The sequence below is a fragment of the Harpia harpyja genome, chromosome 13 (assembly GCF_026419915.1).
Source record: "Harpia harpyja isolate bHarHar1 chromosome 13, bHarHar1 primary haplotype, whole genome shotgun sequence".
Classification (NCBI taxonomy): Eukaryota; Metazoa; Chordata; class Aves; order Accipitriformes; family Accipitridae; genus Harpia; species Harpia harpyja.
Genome location: NC_068952.1, coordinates 33,832,343 through 33,850,066, shown reverse-complemented (window position 1 = coordinate 33,850,066; position 17,724 = coordinate 33,832,343). Strand labels below are relative to the sequence as shown.

General features: G+C 42.5%; 1 protein-coding gene across 2 annotated transcripts in view; it reads right to left on the bottom strand.

Annotated features, from left to right (window-relative positions):
• ARID4B (AT-rich interaction domain 4B) overlaps window positions 1-15,990 on the bottom strand; it is a 93,957-nt gene extending 77,967 nt beyond the window's left edge. For both annotated transcript variants that reach the window (XM_052805359.1, XM_052805360.1), the window contains exons 1-2: window positions 15,717-15,990; window positions 14,478-14,539 (exon numbers count right to left, since the gene is read on the bottom strand). In XM_052805359.1, the coding sequence (XP_052661319.1) occupies window positions 14,478-14,483 (6 nt within the window). In that variant the 5' untranslated portion in view covers window positions 14,484-14,539; window positions 15,717-15,990. The remainder of the gene's footprint in view (window positions 1-14,477; window positions 14,540-15,716) is intronic.
• Between the last annotated feature and the right edge of the window lie 1,734 nt (window positions 15,991-17,724).

Genomic DNA, 17,724 nt, shown 5'->3' with positions numbered 1-17,724 from the left:
TCTTTCAATAGTCTCATGGTCTTGTGTGGATTTAACCTGGTGAGCTCATTAGCACCATTTGACACAGTACATGCACTCAAAGACACACTATGGTTACAGGAATATGGCTATGTAGACTTCCTCCCCCCTTCACACAGCCTGACATTGCTATTAAAAAAATTCAACTAAAGGAAGGCTAAATATCACTACAAAGATAATTTCAGTCAATTACACCTCTGGCATCTAGTTTCTTCTGCAAAATTCAGACTTGGTGGAGATATAGTCATCTAAATCCCCATTTCAGTCTATATTAAATTAAAAGCATATAGCACAAAGATATCTTACCTACAGAAAAAGTTCTGTTCTCTCCACCAACTTGCCTCTTCCTTTTCTCCTGCTTTTCCAATAGGTTGTTTTCATCTCACATAAAAGCGTAAGCCTCAGATTCACTAAGATCCAAACACAAGTAACAGAACCTGAAGATGCACTTCAGAACAGTCAAACCAGGCTCTCCTTCACTTTCCAGGGACTTACTCTGCACAACTGTCCTCAAGTTTCTCCGCTGGCTTCAGCAGATTTAGCATACACAGACCGACAGTCTTTCTTCCTTTCTAGCTCAGTGCCAGCAGTAACTTTTAAGATTCTCATTTTGCAAACCAGCCAAACTCAAACATTTTTCATTTGTTTTGGGTTTTGGACTATCTTTGAATTCACCTAGATATAAACTAATCCCTAGACTTTTCCTTAGGTTTTAGTGTAAGCAAATCCTTGTTTAGAACATTTTGGCAGATCTTCACTTCTGGTCTAAACTAGCCTTTTATTCCTAGTCAGTAGCCTGCTATTCTTTAGTCTCCAGGGGAAAACATTACACAAGACCTAACAAAACACGTCTCATTTGGATAAAACAACTAATACACTTAGAGTGCAATATTCTGGCTTAAAAGTAGTTAGCCCTTATATTTGGCTTTCCTGGAATTCCCTATGCCACAATTATGCATTTGAAACAGCTAATATAACAGACTAAAACTGGAATGAAATTCAAAGGCAAGCTAGCCAACAAACTGAACCTTTTAAAGAACTGTAGATAATTTCTAGATATTAAAATATATGCATATGGGGGGGCTATATAAATAAATGTTACCCTGACCACTATTACTTTTGCAGCATAAACTTTGGAAAGTAGAGATTAAAATATCATGCTTTATAGGTATATCTATACTGGTCTCTTTGCAATGTATCTGGCATGATACATTCTAGATATATTTTTCAGTGTCCTGCAGATTATCCTTCCCTATGTTTTTTCCCTTCTACACTTAGCAAATACTGATTTTTCTCTCCAAGCTTCCTATGAAGAGGATTCTTCTTCCTAATAAACAATTATTTAGCATTACATTAGTTACGATACAAATAGCATACAATAACTATACACATGCAAAACATCAGTAGTACCTTCGGCTTAGTCCAGCAGAGGCTATCGTTTTATGATGCCTGGAGTAGTCTTACCATCCTTGAACTGCCTGTAAGTCCTACAACAATATAAATATATATCTGCATAATATCTTTCTGGGCAGATATATAGATAGATAGATAGATAGATATAACTTTATAGAAAGATATTACATCTTTCAAAATAGTCAAACAATTCTTCAGCTTCCTCTCCCAGTAAAAAAAGGGGAGGGGAATAAAAAAAAACAACAAGCTTGCTTATCTTAATTGTATCTTCAGATCTCCTTAGAAGCAGGCTACAGAACCCACAGCACCTGCAGATCACTGTTCAAAAACCACTGAATTAAAGACACTCACAAGACAGCTTTTGGAGTCAGACACAAGCAAGGTTAAAGAGAAGTGAAGTATTAGCATGACTATACACATACTTGCACTATGCAGAAGCATCCAAGATTCTGAAACAGATTCAAAAGTTTAGTCTGTCACTACTATAAAATGGTTGGTTAAGTCTACAGAAAGCTCCCAGTCAAGAAGAGCAGACAGTAAATCAGTTAAGACTGTAGCTATATAATCCACATAACCAATTATCTGAGCCTCGGAGAGGAAAGAACATTTTCTGTTAAATCTACTGGTGTTTTCTTACCAGCACCTATTGGGCCACTGTTGACACATGATATATCCATATCCTTGCAGAATAAAGATGCCTTAACTAAGCTGGACACTGGATAGCTAGGGCAGCACAGAAATTAGTACAGTGAGTAATTTATCTGAAAAAACTACAGTAAATTATAACTCATGCTGAGCTTTGTACTCTGACAAGTGAACTAATTCCATATTGGCACAGGTATCTCTGCACAACATTGCACTGTAAACTTCCCAAGAGAAGCACCACGTAAGTGAACCTGAAGTAATCCCAACAAAAATCACAATGCTGCTTTCCCAAACCATAGCACAAGGCAACCCATACCACAAATCAACTTCTGGTTGAGCTACTGTGGGTGATGTTAAATTTGAAGAGCCTTGCTGTGGCAGAATATTCTATTGAATAAACTTTGTTTTCACTAATGTAATATTCTGCCAGAAAAATATAGACAATTATTTTTCACAGTGCGCTTTTCTTTCAGACAGACAGTTCCTCGAACTGTTAAGTAAATTGTAACTCCCTCCCCCACCCCCCAAGTTGTGAAAGGCCAACAGTTTATCTGCATATCCCACTTTCCCCAGACTAATAGAAAGGCCAGGACTATGTCTTCTGAAGGAAGATGTACATAACTCAGTACAATTTTACATGGTTAAAAAAAAAAAAAAACCACGTTACGACTGAAATCTTAAGTCCATAATTTTAATTTTTGCCTTTTTTCCCCATAAAAACTACAGTGTTCTTTAGAGAATATTCTTCTGTGAGCTAGTTTTACAAGTTTCCTAACTTGTAGGAACACAGTTCATAACTTGTAGATATCTAACAAATATAAGCACACATACAAACTCCTCTCCCATCTCAACACATTTTCTGAGAATACTACTGACCAAATATTCCTGCGTGGTCAGTAGCAAGGGTATTACAAGAAAACTGATCATTTCTCTTTTTTATCCCTCTCCACAACAGCACTAGTCTTCCAGAGTTCTTCTCTACCTAAATGTAAGAGTTCACCATCTAAGCTTTAGGTTTGTGAAAGGAATTTTTGGGAAAAAAGCTAAATATAATCAATATGGCAATTATCCAAACCAGAGATGCAAGCTTTTCCTGTTCAACTAAGTTCCACTATTTGAAAACCCTTTCAAGAATTTTCCATCAGAAAATACCCATAGCAAACCAAGAACGCAAGCATTAGAAGTAACACAGATATTAAGAAAAGAGAAATAAGCAGTTGAAGACAAGTTTAAGAGGAAATTGTCAAGTGCTGCATAATTATGAATAGTTTTAATGTATTTTAGATTTGCACTACACAGAAAGTAAAAGTGTCACCGTAGTACTATGGGGAATAAGAACAATATACAAGCAGCTAGTATTCAGCTAGGTTACCTTTCAAAAGTTAAGAAATGAAAGGACCTAAATTACTTGTTTCATACCTTTTATCCAATTTAACTACCCAGAATGCTTCAGCTTCTTTGGCTACTCATCGCTGCACCTGTTTCCAAAACATCTTCAGCTGGCTTAGCCTGTGACTAATGGCAGCCATTTCCAGGGAGTGGCTATTTAAGGAAAGATCCTTGCTCTGATTCCACAAAACTCTTCCAACATATTAAAAAAATAGAGAGTAAAATTTTTGAAGTTGCACAGGTGATATGAGATTCTATTCACTGCTTTCAAGTGTGCTGAAACTATTCTGTAAAGCCCAGTTTTTTTCTTAAAAGTTTTTAAGCCTCTTATACTAAAACCTTCATTTTTTTAGCCTCTTTTCAAAAAGTAACATTTAGGATTACTAAAGTGAAAGAGAAGAAGTCTATCCAAGTTTTACTTGATAGTCTTCTGTACATCAACAATTCTACTGTTACTTTCCACATGAAACCTCGTTCTGTTCTCAAAAGTTCAACAAGACCTCCCAAGAGGTCTTCAGTACCCAAGACAATGCAGCATTCTCACAATGCCTGTCAATAAAATATCAGTGTCTCTGTCAAATTAGCAGGTTACAGTATCAACTACATACAAAATTCTAATTAATTATAGTTTTATGATCAACATTTTTTTCCCTAAGCCTAAGAAGATAATTGAAGAGAAATTCTGAAATACACAGCTTAAAGAATAAACGTAATCTTCCAATACTACCATATGACTGATCAGCCCACTGTAATATTTGCTTTCGCAGAAATATTGTGCATCACCACTGCTAGAAGCAGAATACCCAGCTAGAGTTCACACTGGCCTTTCAAAGCAATTGATGTGTGCCCACATACTCGTTCGTGTACTTGGCTGGAATGTTGTTTCAGTGGGCACAAAAGCTGTATTAAGAGAAACTGCCAGACAAAAGAAAATATGTTGCAGTTCATTTAAGACTAAGGAGTTTTCCTGTAGTCTCTTTTGCAGATGGCATTTAAGTATTGCAGTCTATTTTTTTCTTCCCAAGTTTAATTCTGAGCAAGCATAGTAATGATATCCAGCTACAGCAGTAAGATAGCGAAGTTCTGGAACTGTAACTGGAAATGTCTGGAATCAAGCACCTGAAGGATTGGTTTTTTGGTTTGGGGTTTGATTTTGGTTTGTTTGTTTTTTGGAGGGGGGGGGTCTTTTGGGTTGTTTTTAAATATATATTTCTATGAAGATCATAAAAGCTGATTTGCTTCCTCAAAATTCCAACTAAGTAAATACAATATACACATCTAGAGAAACTTGATCAGGCCAGCTTAAGTATCATGACTGATTTTTATTCCACATAATAGATGCTGTGTTTGATATTTATTGTCAAACCATAATTAAGATTTTATTATAACATTTCAAATGTTCAATTAAGTGCTGTTGAACAACAAGTTATTCCAGTCAGAAACAGGTAGGATTGCTCTCTATTTTAATGCAAAATAGAGTAAGTATAATTTTACTGAACTGAAATCAGTGCTACTGAAGAGATATAAATTACAACATTCCACTCATTTAAACCTGACCTACTACCACTTGAGTTGCTATCTAGATGCTACAGATGCCATGTACACTACCAGTGAAAAAAGTCTGTCACAGTAGGACATACATCTATCTCTCTTACCACTGATATACTATTATTATGCTGTCATCAACAGAGGATTTTTCTTACTATGCAGAATGTAACAAAAGCAACTCATTCACTTTACTTGCCTCTAAAAACCTGAATCACCCTACACTGTAAGTGTACATATAAATATATACTCTGTATTATCTGAGAAAAGGCAATGTATGAAATAAGAGATTTATTTTAATACAGTGAAATATGTTTATCTTATCAATCCAAACATTTTGGCTAGCATCAGGCAAAGTAAACTGAAATCAGAGTATCTGCTCAACAGCCAAAGAACTACCAACAAAGAAAAACTGAATTACTGCAGACAGACATCTAATATACATACTAATATTTTCTGGAACTTAATGTTAAATTATTCCAAGGAATGCAGTTAAAACAGCAGCCTCAGCAGCCCAATTCCAAAATGGATCAAGAATAACAGAATATATTTTAAGTATGACTCTGCAGGTTCCAGCCCATATATCCAATCCTGTCCATCAACAGGTAACATCATCTTTTTTACTACTTGATTTTTAGGAATGTAAAAGCTGCACTAGTAATCTATAAGTAAAGGAATGAATCCAAGCTTTAACGTCTTTTAAATTGTCCACCACTGCAGGAAAATAGGCATGAAATTCTGCAAAGAAGACAAAGACACTGCACAGTTACCCAAATCATGTTCTATGGGTAAATGTATGTGGATTGTCATTATAAAGTTCTGGAAGAGCACCTCAGAATAAATCTGCATTCACAAAATGGAAATTACTTCAAGTTGAACTATTGTCTGCATTTTTGTCTCTGTTTCAGGCAGCAAGGTATTGGTACGTATCATACCCTAATTTTTAAACTCTAGGGCAGTCTTACTTATGCTAAAGTACTACACCACCTCCCTTGATGCACATCGAGCATGACAACCTTCTAAAGAAATTCAAGCGGAAATTTATAAAATTACTGGTATGTTTTCAAAAATGCTTTTATATTTATGGAAGCACAAAGATTAAGAATTATATATATTTTATTTCTAAGTTTAGTGATGTAATTTGAAGTAACATTAATTTAATATTACAGCAACATCTGTCTTTCAATAAGCAGTGCAGCAAAAGAAGTTAAAAAGGGAAAACGCATATTCCATTAGAAATTCCTGAATTCTGAAATGCTGGTATAACATGTACTCATTTCCAGAATGTCTCAACCCCTTATTATTTCTCCCAGGAAAAGAAGTTACATTAACCTAAGTGTCACAGCATTAACAAAAAGATTAAGCTAACCCTCTTTCACTTAAACACTCGTACAGGATATTGGAAGGTCTATCTTCCACCACTATAAATTAATTTAAAGCATTCTTTGTGATCTTAGAAGAATGTATTCTACATTTATCTTTAAGAAAACATGAAGTGAACTATTTTAAATGTACAAATAAGAGATTTAGCACTTGCAATCTGCTGTTGAGAGGATAGCTGAAAATCTGAAGAAAAAAAAATTGTCACAGTGGATCAGGTTGCCCTGCCACAAACGGAAACACTTTCTTCAGATCAGAAAAGAATGTGAAAAAACCAAAAAAATTACTCCCTATTACATTACTTATTACCAGCTGAAACCTTGCATCAGATACACCTGGTTCTGAATTTTGCTGAAGTCAAATCCCATTTCCCTGCCCTTAGAAGGACAGTGTAAACAATGAACAATAATATTAGAAGGACTTCTAAGAGGGAAAAGGGAAAGGATCCCAGACAAAGGCTCAGTGAGAACCCCAGTTCTTGGAAAGGAAGGTAACAAATGTCATCCAAACTTTTGCATTAAGTTTCTGGTAATAAGCAGAAAGTGTTGTACATCTTACTCTACCATCTCCAGCTGGCATTAACTCCTGACTGTCACTGGGTCTCCACTAATCTACCCATAAATATTTGGGCCTTCTTAACATACAAAGAATCAAAAGCTTGACTTCTATTCCCTTCGATTTCCTTATCAGAGTGATGCAATTTCTCCCCAATTTATCATTTCTGACTGTTTTAATTTGGAATAAAGGTAGCACAATTGCTTAATTCTTCCACCCATTGGTAAAAACACCTATCGTCAGAATATATACATAAGTATTAGTTACATGAAGATTGTCACCTTTACAGCACAGAAATCTAGTATTTATAAATATTCTTCTCCAGAAAACTATAACACCAACTGTTTCTCTAGTTTGGGGGGAAAAAGACATTGTCTTGGTATTCTTTCAAAGTATTGAATAAGAATTTGGGGGAGGTGAGGAAGCAAAGCGTATGTTGGCCTCCTTAAAAAATACTTCGAATACTTTCCTTTTTGAGTCTAATACCACGTCTTCTTTAAAACCTCTCCATCTTTTGAACTTGAAATCAATGTTTATCATACCAAAAATTAAATTTTATTTGTCACCTTCAAGTCACAGCATCAATTCCATTTAATCTCTACGCTCGACACCACCTAGAAAACACGGACTTCAAACCTATAGAAAAGTGCAGCATTCTGGCTAGCAGTCAAGCCTAGAAAAACCTCTGTGGCAATTTCACCTGCAGACAGTTTACAAAATGTTTAGCCTAATGACTGCAAACTGCTAACTCGGCAGAGGGATGGGGAAGAACGCATGTTCGCAAGCAGTTTAAACCAATCCAAATCAGTCTTGGTGTACTTCTGCTTTCCTCTCCTTTCTTCCTCCACCCCAATCATAAGGATCAGCCAAGTCAAGGACTGGCTGCAACTGAAGAGTATATATATCTGATCGTTGTTGAGTTAATTTCAGTTTGATTCGGTCCACCTTGGGACCACACAAATGGACTGCTGGCACAAAACACAACAAGAAAAAACAGCCAGGAGTGGAAGAAAGAGACAAGACTGCATTCTTCCATGACCATACAAACTTAATTAGACAAACTACTTATGAAATCAAATCCTGTGCTGTAGGTTGTTGGGGGACAAACCAACAGATTAAACAAAGAGAAGAACAGCAAACTCACTGCCCAAGAACGGTGTTATTCACCAGTCAGTCCAGCCTGAGTGATCTGCTCTGCAACAGAGCTCCTTAGATGTTTGCATTCATGCTTAGCTTAAATGACAACTGATGAATGCTGTCTCCAAATAGCGCACTCTTTAAGGTGGTCTGCAGACGTCACCATCAAACACTACATAATTTGGGAGCTCTGGATGCTTAAAGGTCTTTTCCTTGGCATACTACACTACCCTCTTCACTCCAGAGCACATACAGGCTCAAAGGCAACAGCAATGGGAGCAAGTAACTCCAGGTTAACTGGAGATGACTACCACTTTTGCTCACAGTAAGGAAAATACCTTCTCACAGTTAGGTACTACAATGTTTCTGCTTAGCTCATAAAAAAATCTTCTTCATAGTGCTCCCCATAGGTTCAGGAAACCCCAAAATAGTACTCCACATTCAATTAATTAATATACACTCACTCAGGAAGTCACTGTCACACAGTGGTTGCACATAATGCAGGCAGGTCACCTGAGTCCTAGTTTTCTACAGGTAACTCAGCAACACCCTCCACCACCCTGCTCTGACAGTCTCACAGCTGCCTTTCCAGAGCTTGCTTACAAACACTTCTTGCTAAACAGGTCATGACTGCTTTATATGCTGCCTTCCAAGCCAACCAAAAAAAAAAAAAAAAAAGGCACAATAGTGCTTTATTCAATTTCTTCCCTGGTTCAAACTAATCTTCAGAAGGAAAATAGATGTCTTGTCAAGTACAGAATATCAAAGTGGCTTGCTGTCTTTTCCATAGTTGAATTCCCTGAAATATGCTCTCATCTGGTCATCCCATGTTAACAAAAAAAAAGAACAAAAAAAACCCAAAGCCAACCACCCAGATTTCTGCCTTTCTATCAAAACCTTTTAAAATAATTATTCTAACACTTATTAAATCACTAACATTTAGCTTATGCATAAGGCTAAACAATTTTCCTTAGTTCCCTGGAGGCCTTCTGAAATCTTCTGGAAGTCTTTAAAAATCCATTCCATGCACACAGAAGCAAATATCCAGTAAGTGGTAGTAAGCACAGTAACTGGACAACTAAATCGGAAAGGCAGAAAAGAAGTATTTGTTACTGAAGCACATCAACTAAAAAGCAAGCAGCATACAAGCCCTGACTTACCAACATTTCTCAGCTGTGACCCAAATCATACTTAAGGCAAAACAGTTCAAGATCCATGTTTATTCCGATTTGTACATTTCTGTAAAAACAGCTGAAGTGCCTACTGTAGTAAGCAGAACAGCAGAGAACCTACTATTGCATTTCACACCAGGTTAACTACTTTCAAGTTAAGTATGAACTGATAATTAATCTAGCATTTGGCTGGCTCTGTATCACACAAAGATACCAAGTAAATTTAAGCTCTAGGTATTTCTATAAAATGTTACTTTTTCAAATGAGGAAATCTCAATCTCCCTTTATTTTTAGTCTTCAGCCTATTACAAAAGCATATCTTTCTAAGGAAAATGTGTGTATCTGTAGGACTTAAACAAAAATTTGAAACCAATTTGCGATAACAGTATCATTTCCACCTTTCTCAAAGTCAGCCCCTTTTTTTCAGTTTACGTGACCGGCGAAGCAGTCAGATTAAGTATTTGACAGTGACTGTAAAGCCTAATGCCTCAAAACCATTGCATTTTGTTTTGAAAGGCTTCTCAACTACAATGCAGAGTTTCTTTGAAAACACAGACACACAACGTGTATCACAGCATGCTTCTGCACTACATGTATACTTGTTTCAGATTACAAAGTGAACTGAATAACCACCTCACAGTGTTCTAGTGAAGCTATGCATATTCATTATTTTGTCTACTAACATTTTTCTTAGACAGTATCCTGATACAATAGTCATGCTGCTGTAAGAGCACTGATCCAAAAACCCTTCACCAACTTTGAAGATAATAATACAGGCAACTTAACTTTTCTAATGCTCGTAGTTTATTACAACTGTAGTCTTCTCAGCCTAACACAGCCTTTTTTCCACTAGGTGGTCTAATTACCTTTGAGTTCTTATCAACACACTCAGCTACTCAACAGTCACATACTAAACATGCAGATTTAACTTCAAGAATTCCATGTTGTTTAGCCACTGTAAAATATACTAAGATTGGCATTTCAAAAGTGCAAATAACTAATTTCAAAATAACATAGATTATTCCAACATGACTTGTAATTGCTTGGTGCAAGTGGTGTCTGCTTTCCTTTCTACATAATTATGCAAGCATGAGGAAGTCAATAACTGCCTCTGATCACTTGTTCAAACTGGAACATCAGGGCAGAATTTAAGAAAATAATTTTTCATAATGCAAAAACAAATGACAGGGGAAAACCACCTCTTAAGACTTACCTGTTCTCCTACCTCCAGCACAAAAAATACTCTAATGGTATTCTTCCTTTATATATCTCCATTCCTGCTGTAATTCAAATAGTTAACCAGAAAGTGAAAGGTCACTACATTCCATGACTGGTTTCCAGGCTGCATAAGAGCAATAGGACTTTCAGCTGACTTGTGCTCGAAGTTGGAAATTAGTGACTGAAAAGTTTACCAGATATTTCACTTTTGTCCTCTGCCATACTGGCAGAGAATACAAGCTGGCTGACTGGCTTTAAAGGAAAGCAGTTAGAGCATCAGCGTGCACTAGTGATCTCTGTGGAGAGCTAGAGAGGTCACTACAAAAGACTACTGAAACCAAAATGTAAATTCAGGATGAATTAAAAACAGAATAAAAATCCAGCATAAACTGTACACAGCTTCCTTAATTTGTTAGTGTGGCAGCTTTGAGCAAGCACTCAGGAACATCTAGGGCTACCAAACAGAAATATCTACAACCATTAAATATTTTGTATTTTAAAGACTGAAAAACTTTAACATACAAATAGTGTCAAAACATTTAAACAAGCATTTTAGATCACTTAATTCATAGTGCATGGCTCTAGCTTCTGGGACATCCACTATTTTTATCTCCAGTCAGCAGTGAACTTTCTAACTACAGTGGGTATACTACCCTCATTCACATATTTAAATAGCAAGCAAATGCCGCGATACATATTCAAAATCTCAGAGGCTATTTACAATAGTTCTTGGTACAAATCATTGGTGAAACCGAACTTGTGTTTCTTTTTTTCTTTAAAAGCAGAGACTCTGCTTTCCTGGAGTTTATTTCCCAGCTTTGGGGAAAAAATAAAAACAAGCTATAATAATGTTTTTATATATATTGCTACCTACTTAGTAGGTAGTAATTTGATGGCATGCAATTAGTTTTTAAATAATCAAACAGATTCTACATGCTTTCGAAGCATACTTAATGTGAAAAGACCTTATGCAGAAGCTGCCCAAGTTAAACAAAAAAGCTTCACTGCAACATATGAATTGTCCTAGCCATTATCTATACAACTGTATTAACTACGATCAGAGGTCATTCAACACAGGAAAAAGCCTGATTTAGTAGAACATCACAATAACAAGCACAATTATGTTAAGACTTGAATACTTCTTGTACGACATATTTCAAGATATTTCAAGACTGCCTTCAAGTGGTCTTTGCAGTCCACGGGAGGACTACTTAATAGGCTAAAGTTACTAATTTATACAAGGGACTTTATTTACTTGGATTAAGTTGGGTTACTGCTGGGAGAACAATTACATCAACAGCTTTGGAGGTGGTAATCTCTTAGCAGGCAGCACACCTCTCTTGTCTCAGAGGGTTCCGAAATGCAAGAGCATGAGTGACTTACAGCTTTCTATCAATACGCCTTGGCACTCTTCCTAAATATACCTCACTGTGTTTTACAAAGAATGATAAACATTCTATCCATACTACACAGATGGGAAAAATGAGTCAGTAAAGCTAAATGAGTTGTTCAAGTTCACCCAGAGAGACAAAGATACTGACAAGGAATCCAGTTCTAATGCTCTGTGCACCGGAACACACAACCCTCTGCACATGAAAGAATGACCAAGGCATAAATCAAAAACAGAGGCCTCAATCGTGCAGTCAGCAGCAAGTCTGCAGTCAGCAGACTCAAAGTAAAACTAGGCCTTAAAGCATTAAATTCTCTACATGCTGAAGTGTCCTTGAGGCATACTCTTTCAATAACTTACAAAATAAATGCACACAGATATACAGTCATATTTAAACAGTATCTTGATCTAGTATAGTCAATGTTACCTTGTGGTGATACGAACAGAAAGCTAATAATTCTCTTAAGCACTCTCCCTTACTGCTTCTTATTGGACTAACTTGTATCCTTGTAAGCTTAGAAAATAAATTACAAATTTAAGCCAGGCAGAAAGACTGATGCACTGTATTACTCCTAAAATCTTAAAAAAACACTCTTGGTTAGACTGTTGAATCTTAGAAATTTCTTTTGAGCTACAATTCTGTTAAAAGTTTCACTGTAATAACTAAAGCATCAGTGTAATGACTTACAGATTAACCTCACTTAACATTACAGGGCACAGTAAATAAAGCACTGGGGAGTTACCTCAAGCATATGTAAGTTTAACCCTACACACATACAAATTGCAAAAGCTGCAGACTTAAACTTAGCATTGGAACACCCTGACAGAATTAATCCAGATTTAAAAAGTAAATAAAAATGCAATAGTAGCACAAACCTTATCAAAGAATAAGTAAGCTGGGAGCTTTTTTTTTTTTTAATATGGCTCTATTAACAGGTTTCTGTATTTGCTACTTTAAATTTAAGCATTTGTTATATGTTCAATTCAGCCTGAAGTGGGTCTCTATCACTATTTCACAGAACACTTTGCATTCCACTTGTGATTCGACCTCCTCATCCTCCCAACTGTCTATCTACATATTTATATGGCTCTATAACCACAGTATCTGAACCTAATCTCTATGGTAACTGTAAGATTTGTTTACATGGAAAAAGAATATTAGAAATGTATGCAAATTTAGCTGTCATTTAAATAAGTGGTTTTCCTTCTGGGGGAAAAAAGCTCCCTATACTGCCTCCTATTTCTCTTGCTTCCATCTCCTGTATCCCCACTAGGCAATGAGCCACATTTGGAAAGCTCCATATCATACTACTTCAACAGCCTGTTGTTGTAAATTCATAAATAGGTTACTTTTAATGAGAAAGATGTGTGCAGTATTTTAGATCTTAACACTTGTTAAAGAAAGATCAGAGGGAGGGCAATTAAAACATCATTTTTTAAAAGATACTGTCATTAAGTCACCAAAGTAAAAAAACCATGCTAAACCTTTAACAGCTGTACAAAAAGACTTAGTTTGCTGCTCAGCAATTCAGATCAATCTAGAAATTAAAACAGTCCACATCATTTATCATTTCCAGCAGTGAATATAGTACTAGGTACACATTTTACATAATAGTCATTCACAGACAGTAGGCACAACTCTGATAGTGCAAGACCCTACATACAGACTGCTCTTTTTTATTAATAAATACCAAAGAGATGATGTATCACAGGTTTGTAACAATTATTTTTTATAAGATTTACGGTATTTTGAAATGAGATTTACTGCAGCCCAGCAGGAGTGAGAGCTGAATTACATGGGGGTCATGGTAACATAAACAGCTGTTTGAGCGAGACATATCAGCAAAATGATTAAAAAAAAATAACAAACCCAATTGTTAAAAACTACTTTTAGGTACACTGATCTTTGCCACATGCAGAAGAAATCATTCTATTCCATGAATCCGATTTTTTTTCTATAAAACTTGCATAATACATTGAAAATAAATAGTCTAGAAAGGCCTAAGAGAAGAAAAATGAGTGACAATGAGGTATGTGAATACTACAGAGCACTGAGAAGAAAATTAGAACCTGTTTGAAAATCTTTCTGCACCTTACAGCAATCATTTCACTGCAGAGAATCTTACATGCACCTTCCCTGATCATATCAAGATTATTCATTCAACAAAACTCCTATTAACAAATAGAAAGTAAGTAAATCTACCGTGTACCCTCTATTCAGGTAAACGCGGTTGTATAGCCAGCATTTCCCCTGCAACGTTACTTTCTCAAGCAGGGCGACTGTCCCCTGCTCCTCCATGAAGCAAGCTCAGCCCAGGCAGCCATGTCCTTATTCTCCTACAAACAATGTTTCTGAAGGAGAACAACCCCCCCACTCAGCGAACTTAACAGTTTTTCCCCCAGCGTAACGCGGCGGAGCAAAGCCTGCCCCACCGTCAGCAAACGAGCTAAGGCACCGAAACACAGCAGTGGGGGCGAAGCAGCCCGCAGTCTGGATCTGCACCAGCACCGAGCCTCGCACCGGGCTCGGGACAGATGGACTGACAGATAGGACAGCATTTCTTCGTGCAACCCTCCCTTCCTTCCCCTCCCAGGCACACAAGCGAGTGTTTTACCTTCATGATGAGCTCAGGCTGCGGTAAAAGCCTCGACAGGGGCTGAGCGGCCGAGGCTGGACCTGGAATTTAAAACAAAGCGCTAAGGCACCGCACCAGCCGCTCGCACCGAGCGGGGGGAGGGGAGGGAGGGATCGGGGTGGGGGCGCCGGGCTCCTCCCGAAACTCCCCCTTTCCTTCCCCGGATCCCCCCTTTCTCCCCGGTTAACCCCCTGCCCTCTTTCCTCGGCCGCTGCTTCCCCTCCAGCTCCCACACACCGCGGCTTCCCCTACACTCGCTGCCATTGACGCCATTTCTGTCAGAAGAGGAGAAACTTGCCACAACAACAACCCACCCCCAGCCTCCTCGGCTGCCGCGGGGCGGGGGGGGGAGGCGTCCCTGGCTGCCTCCCCGGGGCGCTGCGCCCCCTCCCCAGGCGCCAAGCGGCGGGAGGGGACCCGCGGGGGGTCCCAGCCCTGGGACCACTCCCCCTCCCCACTTTACCGCGGGGAGCCGGAGAGAGGGAAGAGGGAGAGAGGAGGAAGGGAGGCTCTTCCTCCATTGTAGAAGGAAGAGTGCCTGTGTGCGCGGCGGGGGAGCGGGGTGTCGGTAGCAGCCCCCCCCCGACACACACACACACGCTTTTTTGTAGGGGCTGCGGCTCCGGATCGCGGCGGCTCCTCCTCTCCCCCCCTCCCGCCCCCCCCTCAAATAAAGGAAAGCGCTGACTCCGCGGCAGGAGTTTCAGCAGCAACAGCCGCAACTCCCCGGCTCGGCGCAGCGGGTCCGGGCGGGGGGAGGGAGGGAGGGCGGGAGGCGGCGGAGGGGAAGAAAAGGAAGAAGAAGAAAAGAAGGGAGCGGGGACGGGGAGGGAGGGGGGCGGGGAGAAAGGGGCCCGACCTGCTCGGCGGGGACACGGAGCGTGTGTGTGTGTGTGTGGAGGAGGGGGCTCCGTCCTCTCCCGGCGGAGGGGGCTGGAGAAGCCGCCGGTCCCTCCTGCACGCAGGCGGCAGCCGATCCCCCTCCCCCCCGCCCCGCCGCTGGGTGTTTGGGGGGGGGAAGGAGGATCGGCGAGTCCCGCCGCAGTCTCCCTACGAGCAGAAAAACAACCGCCCCCCTCCCCCCCGCACGCACGCCCCGCCGCCGGCGCCCGGCCCCGCGCTCCCCCCGAGGCCCCGCGCCGCCTCCCCGCCCGCCGGCGGCGCTGCCGGTGGAGGGGGGGGGGGGGGGGGGCTCCTTCTCCAGCTCGGCGCCGTTACCTTTGTTCCGCGGCGCCCGCCCGCCCGCCCGCTACTCCCCCGAACTGAGGCGGGGGGGGGGGGCGGAGGGAAGGGAACGGAGCGAAGCCTCCTCTCAGCTCCAGGCCCCCTCGGCCGACCTCGGCCCCCGCTCAACGCTCCGGCAACGGCTCTGCTCGCGGCGGCTCCGCGCGGCGTGCGGAAGGGCCGATCCGTCCTGCGCGGACCCGGCGGTGGCGGCGGTGACTGCTCGGCTCGGAGCCTCTCGGTCCCCCTCCCCCTCCCACACCGACTGACTGACTGACTGACTGACGGGGGGACGACGGGCACGCCCCTCTCCCCGCCTCCTCCATTGGGCCCCGGCCCGCAGAGCCCGCCCTTCCCTCGGCCCCATTGGCCGCCGCGTCGGAAATACTGACATCATTTTTCTCCACTACTATGGAAACTGAGACTCGGCGCCGAGGGTGCTCACGGGTGACGTTGTTCTCGCTCGCCGCTCGTACCGGCCCGAAGAGCGGCGCTGCGCGTCGAGCGGACTACACTTCCCAGGGCGCACCGCGCGCGACAGCCGCGAGGGGACGGGGCCCTCGCCGACTGCTAATGAGCCGAGGGGGCAAGGCTGGCGCCTGCGCGGTGGGGCGCTGGTGGCGCATTTTCCCCCAAGAGGGGAAGGTGGCGCCCGGCGGAGCGGAAGGGGGCGGCGCTCCTCCCGCCGAGCGCTGCCGCCACTCCTGGAGCGGAGGCTGCTCGGGGGAGCGGGGCGCGGCTCTGGCTGGCTGAGGCGGCGGCGAGGTGAGCGGTGGCTGCCCGGGCTGAGGCAAGGGTGCGCGGGGCTGCCCCGCGCCGCCTGCCCGTTAGCCGGCCGTTGCTGGTGGGAGGCGCTGTCGCCGCCCGGCGCGGGCTCCGGGGGCAGGGGAGGGGGGCGCGCTCCTCGGAGGAGCCGGTCCTTCCCCTCTGCGCGGGGTCGGGCGGCGAGGGCGAGCCCGGCGGCGGGGGTTGGAGGAGGGGAGCGGGGGGGAAGCCGGTGCCGCGGCCGCCCCGCCCAGGAGGGGCTGGCGGGCTGCCTGGAAGGGGGCCGGGAAGGGGCTGAGGGGAAGGGGGGGCCGGAGCCGGCGGCCGCCGTTCGTGCTGGGTGGCGCCGGCGGGCAGCGGCGCTGTCGCCGGGGCGGGCTGACTGACTGAGCGCTCGGGGGCCGGGGCTGCGCCGGGCTGGCGGCGGGCGGCGCTTCCCTCGGCGGCGGCTGAGCTCGGCTGCCGACAGCGCAGATGAGAAAATGGGGGCGGACGGCGGGTAGGGGGAGCGAGGAGCCCTCGGCTCTCGGTCTCGCTTTATCTAAAATGGCGCTGGCGAGGCTGGGCTGCTTGCCTTTGGGTCGTGTGTGCAGCTAGAGAGGCTCTGCCGCCTCCGTCGCGTTCGCATCTCTTACGTTGAACTCCGAAAAATGAACCCTCTTTCTGTGGTGTGACCGGGATGTTTTGGGCGGGGGTTAGGCATCTGCAAGCAGGGTAGCAGCTTCGTGTTCTTTGTGAAATGTGGGTTTTAGTCTGAGAAGCCATTCAGAAGTAGTCACGGCTTCTGCCCGCTCGTTTTCTGTCTTCGGGTCAGCCTGCGACTTAAAACCCCTTCCTGCCTGTGTGCTGTCACAGCATAGTGCGAGGGCTTTGATAGCCCAGGTATTGTTGTCTGGCTGCTGTAGCCTTCATGCTCAATTATATCTGGAAATCCTATTAAAATCGAAGCACAATTCCAGCAACAGTATGTTATTGCTGTTCTGACGTTAGTGTTGAAATTGCAGCTATGGAAGGCTGCTTATTTACTTAGCTGCATCTTCAGGGAAAGTGTATGGTTATCCTTCCACCTGTGGGAAGTTGCCTGTCCTTAAGTTGAATACAAGGTTTTGCTCGGAATCAGCCTCGGGGGGGTTGTAAAGAGGACTCTGCTAATTAGAATGAGAATGTGGACTAGGGTGACAAGCATCCTGTCCAAATTACATTTGGATTAAGAGCCTTGATAGCCTCTTTGAAACAA